The following is a 23,559-nucleotide window of genomic DNA, read 5'->3' as shown; positions in this document are numbered from 1 at the left end:
TAAAGTTTTGGATGATGTTTATTCTCACGGCCCATATCTATTTCAGGCAAATCTCTAGACCTGATGGAGTATTTTGATGCTTTCCTAGATTAGAATCCGAATATCTCGCTCAGTTTTCTCTGGGATGTAGTTAAGCATTCTAACAATTGAGTATGTTCCGTATTGTCATCAAGATAGATGCTTTCCTGAACTAGCACTATGAAGTGTATTTATTTTGTGAAGACTGTGTCTTGTGGCATGTTGAGTGTTTCTGTGTATTCCTTTTAGAAGTATTCATCAGTGAGCAAGTTTTGTCAGAAACAGAACAATGTAGATATCTTTAATTCTATGCTTTATTCACTGTTTTAAAAAGCTAGTGCTCTTAAGCATATATTCTGCATAGGGAGTGTAACTCATAATTAATTACAAAAGACATTAGATTGTTATATGCAGGACAAACCAGTTAAAATAATTAAGGCAATAACTGACCTTTGTAGATGTGAAGAATAAATGGATTTGCAGTGCTGAAGTATGACTTATGAAGTGGAATGGCCCAGTTTTACAATTCAGTAACATCTCGTTTTACTGTAGATATTTGGGTTGTGATTTAAGTGACTTTTTGAAATGCATAAACAGTTTTCACTGAACTCTATTATCCTCTTTTCTAAGCTTATTTCGTGATATCTGGAGAGATGCAGTGTCTCAAGTCACTTTTATCATCCAATGAATTATATTGCACCATATATCAGTTCAGAATGTTTAATAGTAAAGTGTAGTCATTTCAAATTAAAATCTAACAGCTCTATGTATAGTCTCAAACAAATGTTGGCAGAGTTGGTAACCTTATATATATTTCTGGAAAACATTGCTGTCATAAGGCCATGGAGGTTTCATTTAACATTTCAGAATTAATAAAACTACACAGTATCTGATTAATTCATGGTGATGTGTTCCAAAATATCAAGACGAAGGATGAAGATCCCATTCAGTAACTCTTTTGAGCCCCAGTAGATCTGATGTGGTGGAACAAATCTCTGATCTTCTGTATTAGCTCAAGAATTCCAGAGTGCCTCCCCAGAAAAATACTCCCAAGAACTGATGATGGGATATGATCGTGCAAATTATTTTAACCAGTAATATGTGTTCTTTTATCTTCATATTTTATGTTTAGTTTTCATTTTATGGAAACCTTTCTCCACGGAGGACACTTTATCGTACTCTATCTGATGAGAGTATATGTAGCAATCGAAGAGGATCTTCATATGCTAGCTCTCGAAGTTCAATGCTAGACCAGGCCTTGCCAAATGATATCTTATTCAGCACTACTCCACCGTATCACAGCACGTTGCCTCCCAGAATGAGCCTGACTCCTGGAATGGGAAATCTGAGAAGTAAGTGGTTGTTGCTGTCATTGTTGAGTTTGGAATATTTGTGATAAACTCAAACAAATCACCAAGTATTAAGTTAGATTTTAATTTTAAGGTTAAATTATCAAATATGAAATCAGTGTTCTGGATATCCTAGTAAAAGCATATTTGGTCAGCAGTACATGCTTATGCTACCTTACTGATCAATTCAGATTTATCATGTTTGGAGACAGCATTAATTTTATTTCCCAAAAAACTTTCATGAGACCAGTGATAGGCAACAAACATTCATCTGAAGGTATTTCTTGTTATAATTTTATTTTCCAGTGGTGACATCATTAAGCCAAGCTAGCCTGTTTTGTTTCAATTTTTTCATTTGCTTATTTTTTGTGTGCATTCAAATTACTGAAATATTCATGGATATATTCAGTAAAATATTTAAATGGGACAGCTTTTATTTAGCTGATTGCTTTGGTAACATCTTAAAAGGAAAAGTGCAATAGTTGTCATCATCTCCAATTTCAAAACTGAATTTGATGATAAATTTTATTTTAACATGTTAGTAAAACCTTTGCAAATAACATTTTATTTTTAACAGCAGAAAAGAGAGTAGTCTGATGTGCTAAGTTAAAATTATTTTATGAAGGTGTCTCTTCACTTTTGAGGTCTTCATAAGCAAGGTCTTTGCTATATTATTATCTTGCAATAATTCCAATATGGAGTGATGAATTATAGTTTGTAGTATTTTATGGAAAATATGGAATGTAAATCATAAAAATTTAAAAAAAGGGGGGAAAATTGTGAAAAATATACATGCTTGTTATACCACAGCCCAAATCTATGCAGCCAGATGCATATATTCAGGCTGCATATCCATATTTATATACTTAAAAATAGTGAATTGTTTTTTAAAAAATGTTAAATCACTTCTCAGTTATTTTAGGCTGACCTATAGGGGACACCCAATCTAGAAAAAAAAAAAAAAAAAAGCACTTTCAGTTAGCTGCTTCAGTATTGCATCACAGTTGACCACAATTTAAAAAAAAATCGTAGAGCAACCGTGGACTTTGAAGTCCATAGCCAAGAAGCTGTGGGTTGATTTCTTGAAAGCATTAAGAACTTTTGTAGGCACATGTCCAGAGAGAACACAGACAGATGACTTAATAGTAATAAAAAGGACTCTGTCATTCATTGTGTCCTTCAGGAACTAGCAGTCACTTGCTAACTTTCAGAAATAAGCCTTATATACAAAACACTTTTCTAGTTATAGTGGCCTCAGCTATGAGACTGAGTTTAGTCACTAACCACTAATTAATTTCAAACTGGTATCACAAACAAGCGCTAAATTCCTGCTTCAGATAGGAATGCATGTTTGGCGTACCTTTTGCCATTCTAAAAATATTCTTCTATCAGTGAAACTTTTTTTACTATGAATTTAATTTGAAAAGATCCTTTGCTTTTACTGATAGAGAATGAAGACCCACTTTGTTTCATTTGAGACTTATACACTACATTTTGTAGTCTATGAAGGAGCTATGTATATAATCAGGCATCCTGATTGTATTTTTTTTCTTTTACTATGTTAGGCCTGAGTTTTTAGAGCCATTTCTTGTAAAGGTGGACATGCAACAGCATCAAACCTTCAGCGTGCTTTTATTCTGGAGATTGACACAAGGCCATTAATGGTGTACACTCAAGCTGTATACTGCTCCTCCAGCAGTGAAATGTTAGTGGTTTCTGTATTAGTTCTATCTTAGACGCCTTATTTTCCATTCTTGCTGCTTCTTAGATGCAGAAGGTTATTTATACGCATAGCTGGGAAAAACCATGAAACTAGTGTCCTGTCAGTCAAAATGAAGCTGATTGTTGATAGCCAAGGTAGTTCATGCTATTTTCATATACAACCTCTATTTTCTGCTTCTGGTTTTGTATTATAAAAGTGCCTTTCAATGCCAGCAATATAGGATCTTTCATGATGGTTGTTCCAGGGAAGATTTAATTGGATATCTGTAATTGCACTCTGAAAACAAACACATCATGACTTGCCCACCTTTGCTTTCAGAATAAGGTTAGTCAGTATGTCTGTGTAAGAAACTAACTTTGACTCTTTTTAGGAAGGTTTTTGTAATCAGTGCATAGCAGGTATTTACATTCTGTAGCAGTGGTGATGTGAGAAGTTTCTATTTCATTTATAATTTTAGCTTGAGGTTGTAGTTTCAGATATCAGGATTCTTAGCTGTTATAGTAATGTCTTTTGTTAAATGCATATGGTTGTGATCTTAAAACATTTTAATTTTATAAATATTAAATGTTTACAGAAATCAGTGGAAATAGTGTGGTTTTGGCTGGAATTCATTTTAGAAAGATACGTCCTTGCATATTACTACCCTGCATGTGGTACATGAAATATTGTGGCAGCACCAAGTCTTGTGACAGCCCTCTAGGAAGGAAAGAGTGTGATTAATAGGTAGGCAAGGCAGTACCAAAACCAAAGCATAACAGGCAACCTGGAGGGTTTCAGTTTACTGGGAAATCAGAATTACCAGACAGAATGACGATGCAAATATGGAAACAGAAACTTCAACTGTGTGCGATGTTGACTGCAGGAAGGAGATGAGAAAATGAAACTATAGGATTATTTTTTTTACTATTTTATCACTGGGGGAAGTGAAGTGAAGTGAAAAAAGAGCTGCTTTCAGTAAAGCCTAAAATGCAAGCTCTGACAGTTGTTGAGTGCTGTTGACTGCACACAGTACACAAATGTAGAAAGATATATTTCATTTTATCTGATTTTTAACTTAAACCAGAAAGCAGAACTCATGTAGCTGAGAACTCTGGAATTTTACCTTGGGGACATTAAAGATTCCTTAAGTGAGGCAGTGCTGTTCACCTTGAGTGATTCTAGCATGCCATACATGGTTGCAGGTACAAATCTGTCCCCATCTTGCAAATTCCTGGCAGCAGGGAAAAAATGAAAACAATGAGAACCACTGGTACAGAACTAGCATACTAACACAAGTTGGAAACCCAGGAGGACACATGGAGGCAGTCTGTCTGACATTGCAGGCACCGTGGTCCACTCCTATTATGAAACGCAAAAAGAAAGGGGAAAGAAAAATGCCCAAAGTGATACAATGGCATGACGTTCCTATGCTGTGAGGAAAGGAGCAAGGTGTAGGATACTTGCAGTGAAGAGGGTCATAGATACACTAACAAATTCTGAAATTTCTCAGATTAGGCATGCTATAGGGAAAAGGCTGCCAGAAGTGCAGCTGATATATCTGCAACTATGTTATTAGATGCAAGTCTGTCTTAAAACTGGCTTACTACCAGTGTTAGCTTCAATCCAAAACTAACCTCATTGATAAGAAGCAGTATTAAAATGGAAGAGCATCACTGTGTATTGATGATGTACAACATGCACAATTTGGAAATCAGTTTTTCAGTAAGCAAATAAAGGCTGTTGATTAAATAATTCATGCAACCAAAGGAGTATATATGTTGTCTGTTACAGACTCTCACACAGTGAATAATCCACCATACCAGAACATGAAACTATCTTCAGTAACAAAAAGGAAGGGAAAAGTAGTTACTGGGAGCACGTGTCCAGTAGTCTAACAGTAATGTGAACATATGTCCATGAGAAAGGCTACTTGGAGGCTGACATCTTTGAAGGGAGACATTGGGGCAACCCTAGGTAATACTGAAGAAGAGAAGGGTTCAGCAGGCAGAAGCTGCTGTTTAAGAGGACCACAGAGCTGTAAGTGCTTGATTGCAGGAAAGAAGAACAGGAAGCAGACACTGGGATTTAGGTCTGCATATGATTTGATATGTTCCTTCAGCTGTAGCATCTTCTGAGATAATCTACTTGTTAAATGACATGCCTAGTTTGAGCACAGTAAGTAAGGAGTACTTACTTTTTCATGATCTACAGTCTCTGCATAAAAGTAGCATTTCCAACTGAAGCAGGATACTTGTCTTGGAAGTAAAAAAGGTTAAGTCAGGTGAATCTTTCTTCTTTCTGTATAACTAGTTACTCTTTGAATACAGAGGTATGTGAGACCAAGGACAGTCAATATCAGCAGCTCTGTTGGAAATTGAACTGACCATATAATTCTGGTGAAAATAAGGACTCTTCAAAATGCTTCATACTTTCATATATCAGTAATAAAAATAAAGACAATTCCTAAGGGTAGGAAGTGACAAAACTTCCTTCTGTGACCAGAAACCACAAGATCAATGATTTTGTGCCAAAAGGAGTACAGCAAATAAAATAATCTTTAAAACTGAAAGATAACACTTAAATTGTTTCCTTAAAGGAAATAAGGGATAAATCTGTGTTGCTTCATGTGGTGGGTTGACCCTGGCTGGAGGCCAGGTGCCCACCAGAGCCGCTCTCTCACTCCCCTCATTCACTAGACAGGGGAGAAAAGGCATAACGAAATGCTTGCAGGTCGAGATAAGGACAGGGAGAGATCACTCACTAATTGTTGTCACGAGCAAAACAGACCAAACTTAGAGAGGGAATTCATCTCATTTATTACTAGGCAAAACAGAGTAGAGGAATGAGAAAATAACATCAACTCTTAAAACACTTCCCCCCACCCCTCCCATCTTCTTTCTGCTGCCTCTTCATCCTCAGGGGGAGGACTCCTCTCATCGTTCCCCTGCTCCAGCATGGAGTCCCTCTCACGGGGTGCAGACCTTCAGGAGCAAACTGCTCCAGCGTGGGGTCCCCCACAAGGTCACAAGTCCTGCCAGCAAACCTGCCCTGGCGTGGGCTCCCCTCTTCACGGGTCCACCGGTCCGGCCTGGAACTTTCTCCAGCGTGGGCTTCCCACGGGCCGCAGCCTCCTTCAGGTGCCTCCACCTGCTCCGGCGTGGGGTCCTCCATGGGCTGCAGGTGGAATCGCTACACCCCCTCATCCTTCCTCCATGGGCTGCAGGGGGACAGCCTGCTTCACCATGGCCTTCACCACGGGCTGCAGGGGGATCTCTGCTCCGGCGCCTGGAGCTCCTCCTCCCCCTCCTTCTGCACTGACCTTGGTGTCTGCAGAGTTTCTTACATCTTCTCACTCCTCTCTCTGGCTGCAAAAGCTCTCTCTCTCTAAGTGTTTTTCTTCTTCTTAAATATGTTATCACAGAGGCGCTGATTGGCTTGGCCTTGGCCAGCGGCGGGCCCGTCTTAGAGCCGGCTGGCATTGGCTCTATCAGACACAGGGGGAGCTTCTAGCAGCTTCTCACAGAAGCCACCCCTGTAGCCCCCCCGCTACCAAAACCTTGCCATGCAAACCCAACACACTTCAAAATCAGTCTCGTGGGCAATGAAGATAGTGGGCTACGAGATTAGGCATATCATTCTGGACAAGCAGAGGCAGGCATGCTCAAGTGTAACTTGCCACCTGTGCATAAAACAAAAAGGAAGAGAACAGGCATCCTACAGCTGCTAATGGGGCAGTCATATAGAGAAAAAGTGGAGTCAACAGGGAGGTAAGAGGAGCAGGGAAGGAATACAAATACAGGAGGCTAGAAATAATTCATCTCACCCAGAGCATTCCTGAAATACAAACAATATTCTCTGAAATTCAAAGGCACAAAGAGGACTCTCTCATTAGAGCTCTCTTTTTTTTTTTTTCCTTTTTTTTTTCTTTTTCCTCTGCACCCGCTCCCCCATCATTGCACAAGAACACATAATGTACATCTTGAAAATGAATTATTCTGTGGTGCCATACTCATGCCTGTTCAGTTATTCCGCTTATAATTTCAGCCATCAGCATGAGCAGTTGCATTTTCGGAGCTATCAATATTCAAATCTCTACTCTCTGGCAGGCTTTTTGCAGTTGAGTTGCTCTGTCAGGGCTTATGCAGGACTGAATAGGATCCACCCTAAGGTGAACTGAGGTTCTCACAAAGACAACACATAATGAAGGATGACTACTGGTGAATATATCACTCCTACACTTTAATTTGGAAAGCCAGCAGAATCGCACTGGGAACAGGCATCTTCCTGACAGGTTTCACAATCAGCTTCTGTAGGCTGATCACACAAAAGCAAGGGCTGTCCCTTAGGGCCTGCCTGCTGGTCTAGAACCAAAAGCTGACTTGCCGGCCTTTCAAATAAGGCATTCTGTCTATTTTCCACAACAGGGACGTATAAACCATTTGTACTTGCATAAATAAGGTTCTTATAATTCCCAGATCATATACAAAACTTCAGAGACTGCTCTGTTGTGCTTCCAGTGTATTTGTACACCAAGGTAACCTTAGATAACATTTTATGTATGTTTATAAGGAACTGAAAATAAAATCTTAGTACAGATGTATGAGTAGAATATATTTGTATATTACATTTTCCATTTCATACAACATCCACTTTTGCATTCTAAGAGTGGGTATTGAGAAAGATATTTCTGCAGAGGTTTGTCACACCACTTCCAATGGTAATATAACAATATTGCATCTTTCATGTAAGTTGTAGAACAAGATAAATTCCACCGTAAACAGGATTTCTACATCTTCTGCATTATTTTTAATTTGCAGGACTCCTAATTTTTGACAGGATTGCAAACTTCCTTCATTCTCCTGATTTTTTTTTTTTTAAAAAGCAAGCTTTCTGCAAAGAATATTATATGCTCTAATCGTTGCTTCGTGCAGTAGAATGCTCTGTAACAGGCTACTGCTTTTGGAATTTTAGTTCATAAATCTTTAATTCAAATAGACTTAGCTATTCTTTTTCATTAGTAGCAGGACAATGACAACATGTCATTTTCTTACACTGTAATGTATCTTCCACTTGTATGTGTGCATTTTTTCCTTCATTGATTTTTGTGTTTGGTGTTTTGCTGGAAAAAATATTCCTCATAAATAATTGTAGTCTGAATCACTGGAATAACTAGATGGAAGTTTCCTTCTGAAATAAATTTGAGGGGGAAAAAAAAAAATCGCTATTTTGACCTTTTTTGTTTAATACAAGTAGATTCATCTGAAGAAAAATTTCTTTTTTCCTGACTATACTATTTAATAAAAGTACAATATTGTATCACTAGCTTTATGGTTAAGATGAAATGTGATTCAAAATAATGTATTTGTTTTATGTTCAGTTTTAAGAATATCTGTGTGCTTATTCAGCAGTATTGATTTTAATGTATTTACATCGATCAGAGTGAAGATTGCTGTGATAGATAAGGAAAATTTAAAACTATTTAAGATGGTAATGAAAATTAGCGTCTCCTCTACTAAGATGTATGTTCATGGTACCTTTCTAAAAGACTGCATAACTGAAAGCTGTGTTTGAACTAACTTTATAGTGTATACATATCAATTAACATACAATCTATCTACAGTAAATATGTTACTCTATGCTCACTGCGGAGCTTAGAGATCAACACACAAGTCATGTGCTTGGATATACAGCTACAAATATTAAACTAATAAGGTAGTGATTTCAATGTGAAAGTGAGTTTTGGATATAGGCTAGAATTTACAAATGCATTAAAAGAAAAGCAGGTGATATTTTTTAAATTGCTTCTGGAACTGAAATATTTAAGTTTCAGAATAAAACTCTGCATGTAAATATCTTGTATGTTGTTTTCCAGCTGCCTTAAAAATATAACTGTATGTATCTAGCAACTTTTCTGCTCAGTGCTCAGGTTTAATATGGTATGCTTTAAGAATGGATGCTGCCTACTCACAAAGCATTCACATGAAAATGCGAAGAACACATCGTGTGCAAAGTGGCACAAAAAAACCTTTAGAAACCCTTCCCATCCTATTCTGCTGAAGTTTAAAAAGTATTCCACCCATACTGAGTATTGAACAGGAAAAGACAGAAACAAGAGAAATTAAGATAAGCACTCTTTGCTTATAGGTTTTTGCAGTTCATTATAATAGCTTCAGAATTAATTGTACATCACTGTTATAGGAAGACTAATTATTGTGTTTATTGTTTAGATGAATTCTGGTTCTCAGATGGGTCCTTATCTGATAAAGCCAAATTCAATGATCCTGGCCTGATGCCCCTGCCAGACACTGCCACAGGGCTAGACTGGTCTCACCTGGTAGATGCTGCACGAGCGTTTGAAGGTAACAGGAAAATTTGAATAAAGATCAATGTTCAGTGCACAAACTTTATTTAGAAAATATATATTGTATAGCCACATTTTGAATTTCAAAAATCCGGTGTTTGCCTCCATAGCCCTTTAGTTCTTTTGGCAGTATCACATCTCAGTGGGGAAGATTGTCACTGAAAGGTTGGGGTATTCATGATTCTTTCAGTATCTATCTTAGATACAATTCATCCACTTAGGGGCCTAAGTGCCTTCCGTAATAAATTGGAAAAATCAGGTGCTTTCAAGGAGAGATTCAAAGCATTAAAGTGCGATGTTTAAGATGAAACTGGGAGTAACGCTTCCCTGAGTTTATTGTGTTGTGTTTATAAACTTGTATGTGTAGTGCAAATGATGTTGCAGTCCCTCTTGGTTTTCATAATAAGCCCTTGAAAAACAGCAAAAATGTACATTGTAGCAGAACTTGAAGTGCAGGATACAGACCAGGTTTGTGTTATTAAATTATAATTAGACCAAATTAAGCAAGAAAAAAAACCTCATTTACCTCTCGGAGAGCTAAACCTACACATAATGTATAAACACAGAAAGGTGGATGTTGGTTTGAGTGTATATATGAATATATACAGTTGGATGTTTGTGTTTTGTTGTTTCTGAGGGGTGTTTTGGTTAAGTCATGTGCTGTCCTAAAATTTCTGACATTTCTTAACTGGTGTTACTCTCATTAGTGAATGTATGGGAAGTCAGAGGTATCTGTGAATAAGGACATTACCGCAGTTGTCATCATATAAGATACAGGTCTTAACTTTATGAGGAGAACTGGTTGTGAAGTTAGCGATGAGACGTTCTTCTGTTTTTTTAACTAAAAGCAAACATGGGAATCTGTTTTCTGATACCCAATTCCTTCCCTAAGTGTGAAGTGATTAAATTTCAATTTGATCAAAAGCTCTTCAGAACTACTTACTATAATAATTTAAATGGCATTGTTAAAAACCCAAACCAGCAGTGATGCTTAACAATCTAAAGCACTGTATTGTTTCTTAACCTGATTAACTGTATGTGCATTCGTTTCTGTTCAGTACTACTCAAACACGCCTGTTGTAGCTGGCAGGAAGTACTGTGACGCTGCGAGTCTTACTGCTGTTCCCATGCATTTCTATGTTTGATCGCTCAGGGAACATCCTGCCATTTGTTATTGATGTCTTAATGGAAAATAGATTTGGATCAATAAATTACTAACTCTATACTTATAGAATATTTTTAAATGCTAATAAAAATTTTGAGTTCAGCTGACTAGAAGGTCATTCTGTACCAGTGATGCTCCTATATTGTTAGCTTTCTTTGAAAACTTTAATAGATTTTCATTATTTTTACTACTTAATATTGTGATGAAAATAATTTCACTTTGGTAAATTATGTGAATGTAATTACCATTTGAATTTGAGAGAGAGAGGCAGGACAACATAGCTATCCACGGTGCCCTGTCCATAGGAGGAGGAGTATTCACTTGTTGGGTTTTAATTGCAAAAATCTTAGGTGTATCTGTAGATGAAGCTGAAGAACTGATGGTCTGAGTCGCAAGATGGAAACTGATTTTACTGGGGTTTTTTTGAATTATTGTAAGAATTTGGGTAGTAAATAATAAGCTAGTTTTATATGAAGGAATGTAATTCTATTCTGTTTAGGACTCCACAAGAGAGACATCTGTTTACATGTTAGATGATTTATAAAATGTTTTGACCAAATTCATAGTACTACGATTTGATTTTTTTTTACAAGGAATGGAGTTTTTAAGCCCTTGTTCAACTTTCTCTATCCTATGTCTTGCAATTTGAAAGTAATTTTTAATAGAATAACTGACAGGCATGTCAAAAAAATCACTGGGAAGGAATGTGTTGGATATGAATTAGCAGACGCCATTTTCCACATTTCATATAGGACTGTCTCAAAAAAACCCAAAACAAATACCACCACCCCCACCCCCCTCCAAAACCTTCAATGAAAAAGATCACAAAATGGATAAGACTTGTTTAATAGTGATTTAAGAAATTCATGTTAGAGTTATTCTCAAGTTTGGCTTTGCCAACCTGATATTTCAAAGTTGTATTCTCTTCTATAACCTAGATACAAGACTTAATTTTAGATTTTTCTTTGTACAAGGCCTTTTCTTAATACCAGTTTTAGAATTACCAATCTGTTTCCAAGGTCAGAGTTTTTCCCCTGTGATCTCTAGATTGTATGTTGACAACTTACATATTTTGATCAGTTCAACATCCATAATATGGGCCTCACAATCTTTCATCTGTCTGTCTTAAAATGCAATTTTATCTTGATTAATGTTAAATATAGCCTTATTAGGTGCTTAAAATCTTGGCATTAATTGGATTAAGAATTAAATATAGTAGCAAGACTTTTGCCACCGTCATCTGTACTCAGAATTTACTCACGAATATAACAAGAAGAGTGATCTCATTTTTAACTTCCCCCCTCTCTCCCTCCAAATGGACAGTTGACTAGGTTGTTTATTAATTAGTATTAGCTTTTATCCGACCGAAGCCGTAGTCTTATGTACAACAGCAGTTTTTAAACTGTGGTCCATGAGGGTGGAGTATATCATGACATTTTTTAATTTAAAGTATGATGGTAATGCTTTCATTTTATGAAGATTTAATTTTCACCGCTTTTGCTTGGCAAGAGCTTTCATGGTAAGCTGAATATTTACCCCAAACTTTTCCTGAAAATCCTGTTTTTCTTAAGATGGGCCTTCACAGTGCAGTGGAGAGCTGTGCAGGAGTTAACTCCTCAGGCTCCAGGATCTGCATCAGTAAGGGGTTTTGCTTGACCTGTGTCTGTTGAGGGTCAGCATCCATAAGCTGGAGGACAGTGCAATGTTATTTTAAGTCTTCACACTGCCTTTCATCGCAGGACATAGTTTTGACTCTGATATTTAGCCAGAGATCATCTTTAGCATGCATGCAGTCAGTAGCAAGCGGTGTCCTTCCATTCCTTTCATACATGGATAGGCTACTTCCAGTTCCCTTCTTTTATTTTGGTGGGAGCTGCAGAGAGACAGTAACCAGGAGCAGCTGACGTGCTAGAAGTATGCTGTTGTAATATTTTTGTATCCATCCCTGAAGCAAACAATAAAAACATAGATAGAACTGGATGTGACTGTACAGCAAAAGAAGTGGGGTTTTAGGGAGGGCAGTTGGGGTGAAAAAGAAGTTAAAGCAGCAAAAACAAAGCAAGCAACATGTTGAACTGAGTAAAGATGAAGATATGGGAATTTATAGAATAATTTGGAAAGCTGAATTAGAAAAAGGGAGAACAAAGAAGTCTCAGAAAAGAATAAGGGAAATGGAGAGAATGTATTTTTTTAATTCTCTTTTGTATTATCCTTCCAATAGATCTCCAAGTTAGGGAAGAAGGACTGGCTTTCCACATGTGTATTATGTTGCTGATGGCTAATTTGAGATCTTGTCAATGTTTTGGGGAACAAAAGGAGAAGCCTTTCTAGATGTCCATATCTGCTACTGTCATTATAGAAGCAAATTGACACAAACTTTTTTATTATTATTGTTGTTGTTGTTGTTATTATTACTAATATTTCTTTGTACTATTTGTGCTACCTTAAACTGGGTTTATTGTGCTTAGAAAAAGCTGTTTAGTGTTTGGTAAATCATATTGTGGGAATTAACAAGCTAAGAAAGTTCCTCTGATGTCTCTGATTTAGTTCATTAAAATAGGTGGTTTCAACTTCTGATTTTTTTTTTCAGGTTATTTTTATGAACGTCTACTAGTGCCAGTCAGAATGCAGTGTTTCTTAATGCCAGTTTATCTTCGCAGAAACATCTGTGCTACTATAATTAATATTATTTTAATACTTCCATTTAAAACCTTTATAGCTCAATGCAAGTAATGCTACACATAACATAATGAGAAAGAAGTGAAGCATTCAGCATGAGAGATAATTATTTTAACCAAATTAGTATATTAAACTGCTAGAAAAAGAAAAAATGAAAATATTTAAGTTAACATTTGGTCATTTCTAGTGCATGCATGTGTAACTGTTTTTGCTTCAGTGCATACATCACTGTACATTTGTGGGTAGACTTTGCCTTAATAATGAGAGAGCAGCTTCATGCACTGTACTCATTTTAGCCTTTTCTGCTCTCCAGTACATCAAAATTGTCTGGAGTTTTTTCTGGCCCCTGTTAGTGGGCTAGAACAATAGAAATCCAGATTCAGATTCTTAGTGGTTACAACTGTACAATTCCATTACCTTAAAGTGAGAAACGAATTTCATCTCATCTTTGGTCTTGCTAAGTCAACTGTTGCTTAAATTTTTGATATAAACAGCAATATATTTTTGCAAATAGTCTTCTGTCCCTGGGTCCTGTGTGGGATTTGGCAAGGATGTCCCAGATAAAAGTAAGAGCTTTGAGATTTACACGTATTTTCTTTTGTTTAGTATGCACATATCACTTGAATTGAATAGGAGTTGTCCCTGTAGTTTGGAGGAAGCAGAACTTAGGTCTACAGCATCATAGTCAGAAATACACTTGATTTTTCTTTCAAAAAATGATCTGTCAATGAAGGTAGCTTTGATTTCATTTTGATTAATATAGAGTCAAGCCAATTCTGTGAAGAACAAATAAAACGAAAATCAGCAGGAAAATTTTGCTCTTTGAAGCACAAGTTCAACCTTCACTACAATTCAGGTTGAAATGATTTTGACACTGACCTGGCTTTTGAAAATTAAGGAACTACTCTTTGAAGAGTAGGAATTGACATACTATGTTATATGATTGGAGACTTCTGGTTATTGGTGGCCATGTAGAGACTTGATTCCTCATCTGACAAATGTGAGACTATGGTTTTGTATTTTATAAAGATATGAATATTGGAAAAATATGTTTAAGTTATACTAGGAAAATAGAAAAGGTTAACAAATAATTTCCTACTCTAAGTGTTAATTTTTTTTTTAAATTACATGGAGTTGAAATTCATTAGGGATTACACAAGGAAGAAAAAGTTAATCCACACATTATATACTTCATTGCAAGTGCCCACGTTTTTATATTTTTGTTGTGTGTGGAAATAATATCAAAATATTTTAAAATACTGTGTTTAAAAGTGGCATCATATGATTTCATTAACAGCTGGATGTACCTGTTTTTGCACCTGCTTTTATCCATCAAGAAAAAGATGCTCAAATACTGCTGGGACAAACAAACTGACAAAATATTTTCTCAACTGATGAAATAAACCAGACAAGTGGCCATTCTCTTTTAAGTTTACTTGACAGAGGGAGGAAAAGGCAGATTTTTTTATATTACAGTAGAATTGCCTCCAAGACACAATGTCACATGTCACCTATTGTTGGCCATAGAAAAAATAGCAACAGTGTAACATTTCTTGCTGGCTTTGTTTTCTTCTATCAAGAGGTAATGAAAATGTGAACAGTATAAAGGTGAAATCAATAATTAGATATGTACTTCAAACTGATTGTTTACCCAGTCTCATTTCTGGCCTACATACTGCGTTTCAGTTGGGAAACTAGTTTTAATTTATCTGTACTATGTAATTCTATTCAACTTAATAAGTTTCAAATCTGCACATGATGTCATTGATTATGTGTTTAAATTATATTCTTACCTTATTGTCAGCACATATGAAAAAGTCATGTTAATATTTGCTGAGATCCATCACTAGTCAGAAATAAAAGCAGGGAATATGAGCTGTGGTCTTTAAAATTGGACAAAATATGACATGCAACTTTTCTTCATTATATTGTAAAGTGAATTGGCAATCTTTGCTATTCCTTAAAACCACTCATTTAAAAAATCCCTTTCAAGAGCATTTTAGTGATTTCCTAGTTTTGTTTGGTAGAACTTTTAAACCAAAATTTCCTTCCTAGTTAAAATGATCTGGCCTATATTCACTGTTTGGGTGCTTAGAGTTTGGAGGGTTGTCTTTTTATGAATCATGCCAAGTTGTCACGCTGTGTCGCCATACTGGGTACTACTATTAGAGACACGAGGCATGATGCCTCATGCTTTACTGTGGTGGTGGTGGTGTGTAAAAATGGCGTTGCAAGGCTGCGAGTGAGAGCCAGCATGAGTTGCACGGGGAGTATTCCACTGTGTGCGCTGTACGTGAGGGCCACAGCTGCTCCAGTGGAGATGGACTGTCTTGTTTATAGGAACATTCTAAATCTTATTCCAGGTTTTGACTCAGATGAAGAATTTGGGCCGTTCTGTCATCACACGCCGTTTCTAGGTGATGGTCTGGGATTGATGACTTTTGCCTTTTGTAAACTTTCTTTAATATTTCCTATGTTTGCACGTTTGCATGATAATGCAAGCTTCGGGCCTGTGGGGTGGTAGAGCAAGGGGAGAAAGGGCAAGACAGGCATGTCGCCAGAATTTATACAAGCCTACAGACATGGATTTTGTTTGACAGATATAAGTTAAATCAATCTCCACAGAATATGGATTTTTTTTTTAAGAAGACAAATTAAATCCTAATGAATGCATCATTTACTCCTGTTCTGTGCAATGATGATCTGCATGGCATACTTCTATTATGTGGTGACTGATGTATTTTGGCAACCACACTGTATATCCATAGGTAATTACATCTGTGCTTGTTAGATTATGTTCTAGTAGAAACCAATGTAGAGCGTGTGCCTTAGTAATATATATACACAGAAGGAAAAACTCAATTGCTAAAAATAGTGTGAATTTATTTCAAGTATGCAGATTACCAGTAGGTTCTGCAAATGCTTGAGACAGTAAAACAGTACAAAATGAACAGTTCAGATTTCTGAGGAATCTGATGGCTCTCTAAGTCCCCGGAAAATGCAAACCTTTTCACTGAATTATTATTGTCACTGGCTGTGGCCCTGAATTCTCAAATGGTTTTCTGCAGATTTCATCAAGACCAATTTACTGTTCATATCAGCATTAACTGGTCCAAACAAATCTGTCTTACTCTGCTGATAGACACAAAACATTGTTTTGGGGTTGCCTTTGGATGCAGATGTGGGGAAGCCAACTAGTTGGAATTTACTTTACATCTGCTGATTATCGTCAAAGCTGTGATGTAGAAACCTACATCCATTTCTTTAACTGAACCAGGATAATGGCTGTAATATAGCCTTTCATTTTGTATATATGTCCAGCTTTAAACACATCCTTACGTTACTTTTTTGCAGATCAGAGAGTAGCATCTTTTTGCACCTTGAATGATATGCAGCAAGCTCGGGGCTTGGAAGGAGCGCAAGAGTTACCTTTGGATGAGAGTCCTACAGATGGAAAAGATTTTCTTGAAGCTACTGGGTATGTCAGAATTAAAGCATCTTTCTTAATAAAAATAGGAAAAAATTATTTTCTCTTAATGTTGCATGTCAAATTGTCTCTATGTCTGTTTCACTATTTGATGGCAGACCTGTTGCCTTGACTAATCATGTCTTGTCTTTAATTTTGAAAAATGATGTTTCTTGGAATCAACCTGTGAGGACTTCTATCTAGAAAATTTGTAGTATAGCCAAACAAAGCTCTCTCACTGGCATAGGCCTCTAATGCAGAGTCTGGTTAGGTGCAAAGCTTCAGCTAATCAAATTTTTCACTGTATTCCTCCTATACAATGATAAGTTGTGTTACACTTATTTCTGTTTTTATTTGAAGAGAACTGATAACAGGAGCTCAATGCTGTAGTATGCAATAACCTTATCGGAAGCAAATGTCTCAGACCTTGGAACAGGTGGTCCTACCTATATTTTGCACTTATTTCTACTTACAAATCCATAATTTTTCATTTATACAGAGGTAAATTAATCAAGAGAACCTGTAACTGAGGACTGCAGGACACTTTTCTGCCAGACTGCCCAATTCTTCAATTTCTTCCCAGTGTTCTGGGAGAGATTATTCTTTCTTTTTTTTTCCCCACTGTCTTCCCTGCTGTAGGGACTATACTTGTTAAAAACGCAGAGATTCAGCAGTATAATCTGTCCACTAGCACGCTTTAAAAGAAAAACACATCTTTGATTAGTTTTGCTCTTCAGCTGCAGGAACAGAAGAAGAGGAAATGGAGGGAAAAGGCTTCTTGCTTGTTAGACTATCACATTTTAATTTGAACCAATTTTCTACAAATTAACTTACTTACATGGTAAAGTGCATTTATTGTAATGAGTTCTAAGTCCACATCTTTCCCCAGCCTAGTGATCAGTAAGGATTGCAAAAGACTGTTAAAGATGTTCCACTTTTAGCGTTGGCAAATCTGTCAGATTTGTGCACTTGCATGAAGCAGCTGATTCAGCTTTGTATCACGATTCTCTCTTCAGCTTCTCTCTTCTAGACAAAATGATTCACATGGCTGATTTCGTCTATAACGTATATGAAACTGTCTCCCACAGCGCTCGTTGCCATACAGGAAACAGAAGCTATTCTCACTATTTTCCTTCAGACACACATTTGATTAACCTGTGGCAATATTTCATATGTTTTGACCTTTAAACAAAATATTTGCCTCCATAAAGCCATAGGTTTATCCTTTACTGGAAATGACACAACTGCAGACCAGACAAAAGAACTGTTAGCAGCTCTTTTGGTTTACAGTAATTGCTGCTGCAGCTTGCTTCAGGTTAGTACAGTCCTTATCAGAAAGCAGCTTGTTAACAAATGTGCTGGGCACACTGTCTAGCAACAAGTTTGACTTGCACTGTGCAGGTATGTGCAAAGAATTCCTAAAGTAGTCCTTCTTAAAATCATTGTAATTTCTGCCTGATTTGTGTGAGAGGCAGCGTCGTACTTCAGATATTGCAGCAATGGGTTTGTATTCCTGTAATAGTCTTTTGCTGATGCTGGTTTTGTTTGTGTTTTCCTGTGCCTAAACTGATTTGTTTCCTTTGTTATCACTAAAAGTGTTACTTGGCAAAAGCCGGGGGAGAAAATGTTTTTAACTAACCCAGAGTGAAGGTAGTGGTTTACTTTACAGGGAACATGCTCCGAGTACTCTGACTGGAAAAGTAAACCAGCTAGAAGTTATCCTCCGGCAACTACAAACCGACCTGAGAAAGGTAAGACATCTAGCCATATTATTACTCTCCAGTTTTAATAGTTACATTTTTACACAGAGTTCGTCAAGGGCTTGAAGAAAATACATCAGTTAAACTAGACAGTGTAATTAATGAATGGTAGAGCCCAGTGGTTGATCAAAACACTGAGGTGCAGAAGGTCCTGTGGGAATGGTTACCTGAACAAGCTGCCCAAGGCTAACTAGTTTACGGGTCTTTACTCCAGAATAGCTGTCCTGCCAACAGTCATACCCCAGAAAGAATGAGGTGCTTTATCTCCATTGATGGTACCTTGGATTTAACAGAGGCTAGGGATATGGACATGGGCACTATTGCGAAGTAGTTCACACTCCAGATTTGTCCATCCTTGTTGCCTTGTGGTATTTTGATCATGTAGCAATGACTCACTTTGTGTCTCATTTGCTGTCTAATTTCTGAGCTGGAGACAATGCCAGGACTGGTAGAAATGAGACTGCTTTTGGTAAGAAAATAATCATGTAAGGGAAAATTTTTAAATAAGACGTTTTTCTTCCTTAATGTATGTTTGAAATCAAATCCTTGTGACATTGGCTCTCGCACATGATTTGTAATAGCTAAAAGTTTCTTATCTTTCTAGTGCTTGAAATTTTTGTTAAATGGAGTAAATTCCTTTAATTTTTATATTAAAGTAGCATCTAGTTTTTTCTTTAGCTTGTAATATTTTCTCAGAATGAAAGAAGTACGTGGAGCATATTTGGGGAATTAACTTACAATTAGTAGTTGTCAGAATGGATTAGGGAGCTCAACAAAATATAGCTGTATGACTTGCACAGAAATATTAACAACAAAAATAAATGCTGTCATCACGACGACTCACTCTATTCAACTTGTACCTTTGTTAACCAGGAAAAACAGGACAAGGCAGTTCTCCAAGCAGAGGTACAGCATCTGAGACAAGATAACATGAGACTTCAGGAGGAGTCTCAAACAGCAGCTGCTCAACTGAGGAAATTTACAGAATGGTTTTTCAATACGATAGACAAAAAATCCGAATGACTTGGCCCCTGGAAAATACTTATTTGAGCAATGTAACAGCTGTATTTTTTGAATTAGCGGGGTAATAATTTCACTGTGTTCACAATCCATTTTAGGTGTTTCTGCTACATTCTCTATCCAGCTTTATTCATTTGAAAAAGGTGAGAGAGCTGTGGTAGTCGTCTTTAAATTCATATGAAGAAAGCAGAGAATAGCAGATATTTGTTTGTGTGCAGATGAATGTAAAAAATCCTTAGTGTCATTTTGGACATTTTTAGAAGATGCTCTGGCTGGGGCTTGCCTGAAGAGGAATATTTGGGGTTTTAGTTCCTGCATTTCAGGTGCGCTGGTGAAGATGTTAAAGCAATTACATTAGCTTGGGCTTCAGTATTGTAAGATAAAAAGAATAACCAGACATATACTTTAATGTTTAAAAGGTGCTCTATTTTTTTGTATGTACAGTAGTTTTATTTCCACAGTCCACATTGTCATAGCAATAAGAATGGAGGTATAGTGAATAGTCACAAAGCTGTGTTTATAAAATGTTAGCACTGATGTGTTTAACACTAGTTTGGATGCAGATACATTAGAGATTATTTATTTGCAGGAACAAATGGTGCCTGAATATAAACAGTGTTCTGATTTTCTAAAAGTACACATGCCTTGTAAATGGCTCACTGGGGTTAGCCCACTCCCAACTTCGGTTACTTTTGTATAGTTGATGTTCAGCTAAACAGTTACACTGCTTAACTATTGAAATCATGTATGGTGTGAGCCAGCCAATCAATTGTACAATGCCAAATTTGTTTATCTTTGTACAGAAGCTTTGATCAAGTGTCTTGTATTTAACACCTTTATTTAAGCTTATTTAACCTTAAATTGTTGTTTTTATAAAGTTTGTTTTATCTGCACTATGGTGAGGTCAGTTGGTTGCAAGTTGTAATATTTTTAGCTTGCCAAGACTGTACTGAGGAGTTCTAGAAAATTCTAACAAACGGATGCTGCTAGTACACAATTGATTTGTTTGTATGCTTTAACATTTTTAACTGTTTAATTTGAAATGAACATACATCCTGCTTTTTTAATAAACGTTAAAAATCTAAACCTGGATTATTTTATCTTGTATTGTCTATAACCGCTGTCATCGGTAATAATAATAGCTCAGGGTTGTGTTCGGCCCGCTCTCTGGGTTCCCAATCCAGAGACAGTCCAACCCCCCAGAGCACTCGTGGTTCCTTGTTACTGCCGAGGGACTGTCAACACGATCAAAGTTGATCGCTTTGGTGTCTCCTGTCCTACAACCGAGAAGGTAGCTTCACTGGTCAAGGAACAAAAGCTGGTTTGACTGTTCACAGGCATTGATTAGTGACCTAGGAGAAAAACTGCTTTACCCAAAAATACGTCCTAAAGAAAGTTTTCAAAAGAGGTCTAGTTTTCTCATAGTATTTTACATTAATAGCAGCAGCAAATAGCTCGCCATCTTCTTGTGCCTGCAATTGAGGATTTTATTGCAGTCTTAGCATATCCAAGATGGTTTTTGTATAGTACTGAGCTTAAAGTCTACTCCAAAAAAGTATGGTTTTGCAAAATGAAATGAAGCTAATGAGCACATTTGATGTTATCCTTCTGAGATAAAAAAAAAAAAATTCATGGTCATGGTTGTGTCCTGGTTTCCTTTCAGCAGCTGAATGCATTCAGGCAAACCTACCGAAAATTGCTGAATAGTTAAAAAATATATTCAACAAATGCAAGTAAAATTCTGTATCCATTGTTAGTGAGTATTGGCTAAGAAGTGTTTTGTGAGTTGAACAAATGTCTGCCTCTGCTCTGATAATTGTTCTGAACAGCTGCTCTTAGGAGAGGTTACACAGGGGCAGAGAATCAAGGCTCTGGTATCCTTATATTCACGTGAAAAAGACCATTTTGTCTTTGTATTTTTCATCAAAAACTCTGACTCTTACATACCAAACAATATCCGTTAAGCTGCATTAACTTCGAGTAATTAAACATGGCAGTCATGTGTTACACCAGATTCTGATTTAAAGACCTTACAGGAGTCATTAGCAACCCCATCTGGCTGGAGACCTTGCCAAGCAACAGCGCTGAGCAACCTGCGCAAGTGGCCTGTGACCGTGGCTCGGGGAGTATTGGTTAGTCCGCTTTGAAGAGCCGCACTAACCGAAATGAACTTGAGAAGTGGCTTGTTCTGAAGGGACGCGGTTAGGTTTGCGTAAAGAGTTTATAGTCCCATGTTCATTTTAGCTCTTTATCTCTCAGTTTTTGAAAACAAGCATTATTATAACTACCGGCCCAAAAAGGATTTTCAGTTGTTCTTTCTTCTTTTCCCATCCAATTGAAAACATTTTATTTCGAAAAGTGACAGGAAACTTTGTCTACAAATCTCTTATTCCCTTTGCTGACAAAAGCTGTTGTCGGAGGCGCGTGGTTCTTCCTTGAGTAACTTTCACCATGGGAAAAACTTTTTAGTCTGGCTGTTACTGTTTTAATGACATGGGCATACAATATTTATCGGAGACCACAATACAGTTTTGGCCTAGGTAAAGGACATTTAATTGAACATTTTAATTAACTGTTTTTTAAGAATAATCCTCTCAGACATTTTGCTAACAAAAAGGCCTATTTTAGACACGTGGAGGCAAAGGCTAAGTCTACAAAAGTGACTAGTGCGGAGCACTAGGAAAATTTAGAGTGTTGCTAGCCCAGGTTTTGGGAGTAGGAGGAGATCTTTTGGGCTCTTTCTTGTCCAGTCCCATGTCTGGACACCTTTTAGTGCCTGAAATCGTATGTTAGGTGGGCTCTGGCTTAGCTTCCTCTGGCAGCTCTGCGCTCTACGACCAATCCATATGAGCCAAAGCAGAGTAGGTGGGGAAGATTGGGAAATTCACTTCAAAGATGTGTTTGTGATCTGAATTAAAACAGTAATATGGAAGTGTTTTAAATGGCAACAGGGTGTTCCCAGCACAGCAGGCCATGCTGTGAAGTACTGAGATGCAGAAACCAAACTCATGAGCTAACGCGGTCTTTACTTCTGTAAAAGGGACAAATGCAAATCATGGCAGCATTACAAAATGCTCTGCTTCTGCCTTAAAAGTGGCACCCTAATATATGTGTAGATCTTTCTTGAAGGGAACCTTACTGCGACATTTCTCACAATGTAGACTGTATTTTATTACGTATAGGTGTTTTTTTTCTGAGACAACTATTACAAACATAAGGGATAATTTTTGGTATTTTTTCTGTTCCTGAGAGTGTAGTCATATTGTGGTTTAGGCATGTGATAGCTTTATATGGAAGCTTTATACATCCTCTGCATATTACTTAATATAAATTCTAAAATTAGTTCATCTTTTTTTGTGCCCAAAATCCAGTTATGTGGGAAAAATGTTTAAAATATTTGTAATATAAACTAGCTTATTGTAGGGCAGTTGCTTAGAAAAATAATTTTCAGTCTGGAGAAGAAGAGAGTTGCTATGTGCATTGTGGTGTAGTCGCAGCTTTTCTTGAGCACTCTGTGCTGACTGGTTCTAATACCTAACAAAGTCAGTGGAACTCGGGAATTGGTGTTGTATGACTTGAAATCATCAGAACCATTCATTATTGCTAAAACAAGTTATTCTTCACCCCAGCTTCTCTCTCCTACAGCAAAGACTGGACGAAAAAGAATGTCTTTCAACTCAAAAGCAAACAAAAGCTTGCTTCTGCGTGTTTGGGAGCAGATTATGCAAACTGAGAGGGAAAGGTATACTTTAGCAATCCTGGAAATAAGTTTGCCAAGAATATAAATCTTAATCTCAGCTCTTTTCTCTGTGCACAGAGGTTGTATTTTTTGTCTGATTCCTCACACTTCCTTTATTTCACTCCCTCACCATGTTCCCTTGCTTTTCTCTCAAAAAGAATCCAATGTCACGTGAGCCAGAAGGAAAATTTCTGCAATAGATCCCAGGTCTGGAGAGCCAGGGACAGGTCTGTGTGGGTTCGGACAAAGCCATAGAGAGGCAGGGCCTAAGCATTTTGCAGTCTTCGCTCCTACGTTGTT

At 37.1% G+C, this 23,559-nt stretch overlaps 1 protein-coding gene across 8 annotated transcripts in view; it reads left to right on the top strand.

Annotated features, from left to right (window-relative positions):
* SIPA1L2 (signal induced proliferation associated 1 like 2) overlaps positions 1-20,606 on the top strand; it is a 224,505-nt gene extending 203,899 nt beyond the window's left edge. For 6 of the 8 annotated variants that reach the window (XM_054821154.1, XM_054821160.1, XM_054821153.1 and 3 more), the window contains 6 exons: positions 1,151-1,370; positions 9,297-9,428; positions 15,638-15,691; positions 16,629-16,752; positions 18,410-18,491; positions 19,374-20,606. In XM_054821154.1, coding sequence (XP_054677129.1) covers positions 1,151-1,370; positions 9,297-9,428; positions 15,638-15,691; positions 16,629-16,752; positions 18,410-18,491; positions 19,374-19,523 — 762 coding nt within the window. In that variant the 3' untranslated portion in view covers positions 19,524-20,606. The remainder of the gene's footprint in view (positions 1-1,150; positions 1,371-9,296; positions 9,429-15,637; positions 15,692-16,628; positions 16,753-18,409; positions 18,492-19,373) is intronic. The other 2 variants (XM_054821158.1, XM_054821159.1) reach the window with 2 other exon arrangements.
* The last annotated feature ends 2,953 nt before the right edge of the window (positions 20,607-23,559 follow it).

This window comes from Grus americana, chromosome 3, assembly GCF_028858705.1.
Source record: "Grus americana isolate bGruAme1 chromosome 3, bGruAme1.mat, whole genome shotgun sequence".
Taxonomy (NCBI): Eukaryota; Metazoa; Chordata; class Aves; order Gruiformes; family Gruidae; genus Grus; species Grus americana.
The sequence above is the reverse complement of the archived record's forward strand: the minus strand, read 5'-3'. Positions and strand labels throughout refer to the sequence as shown.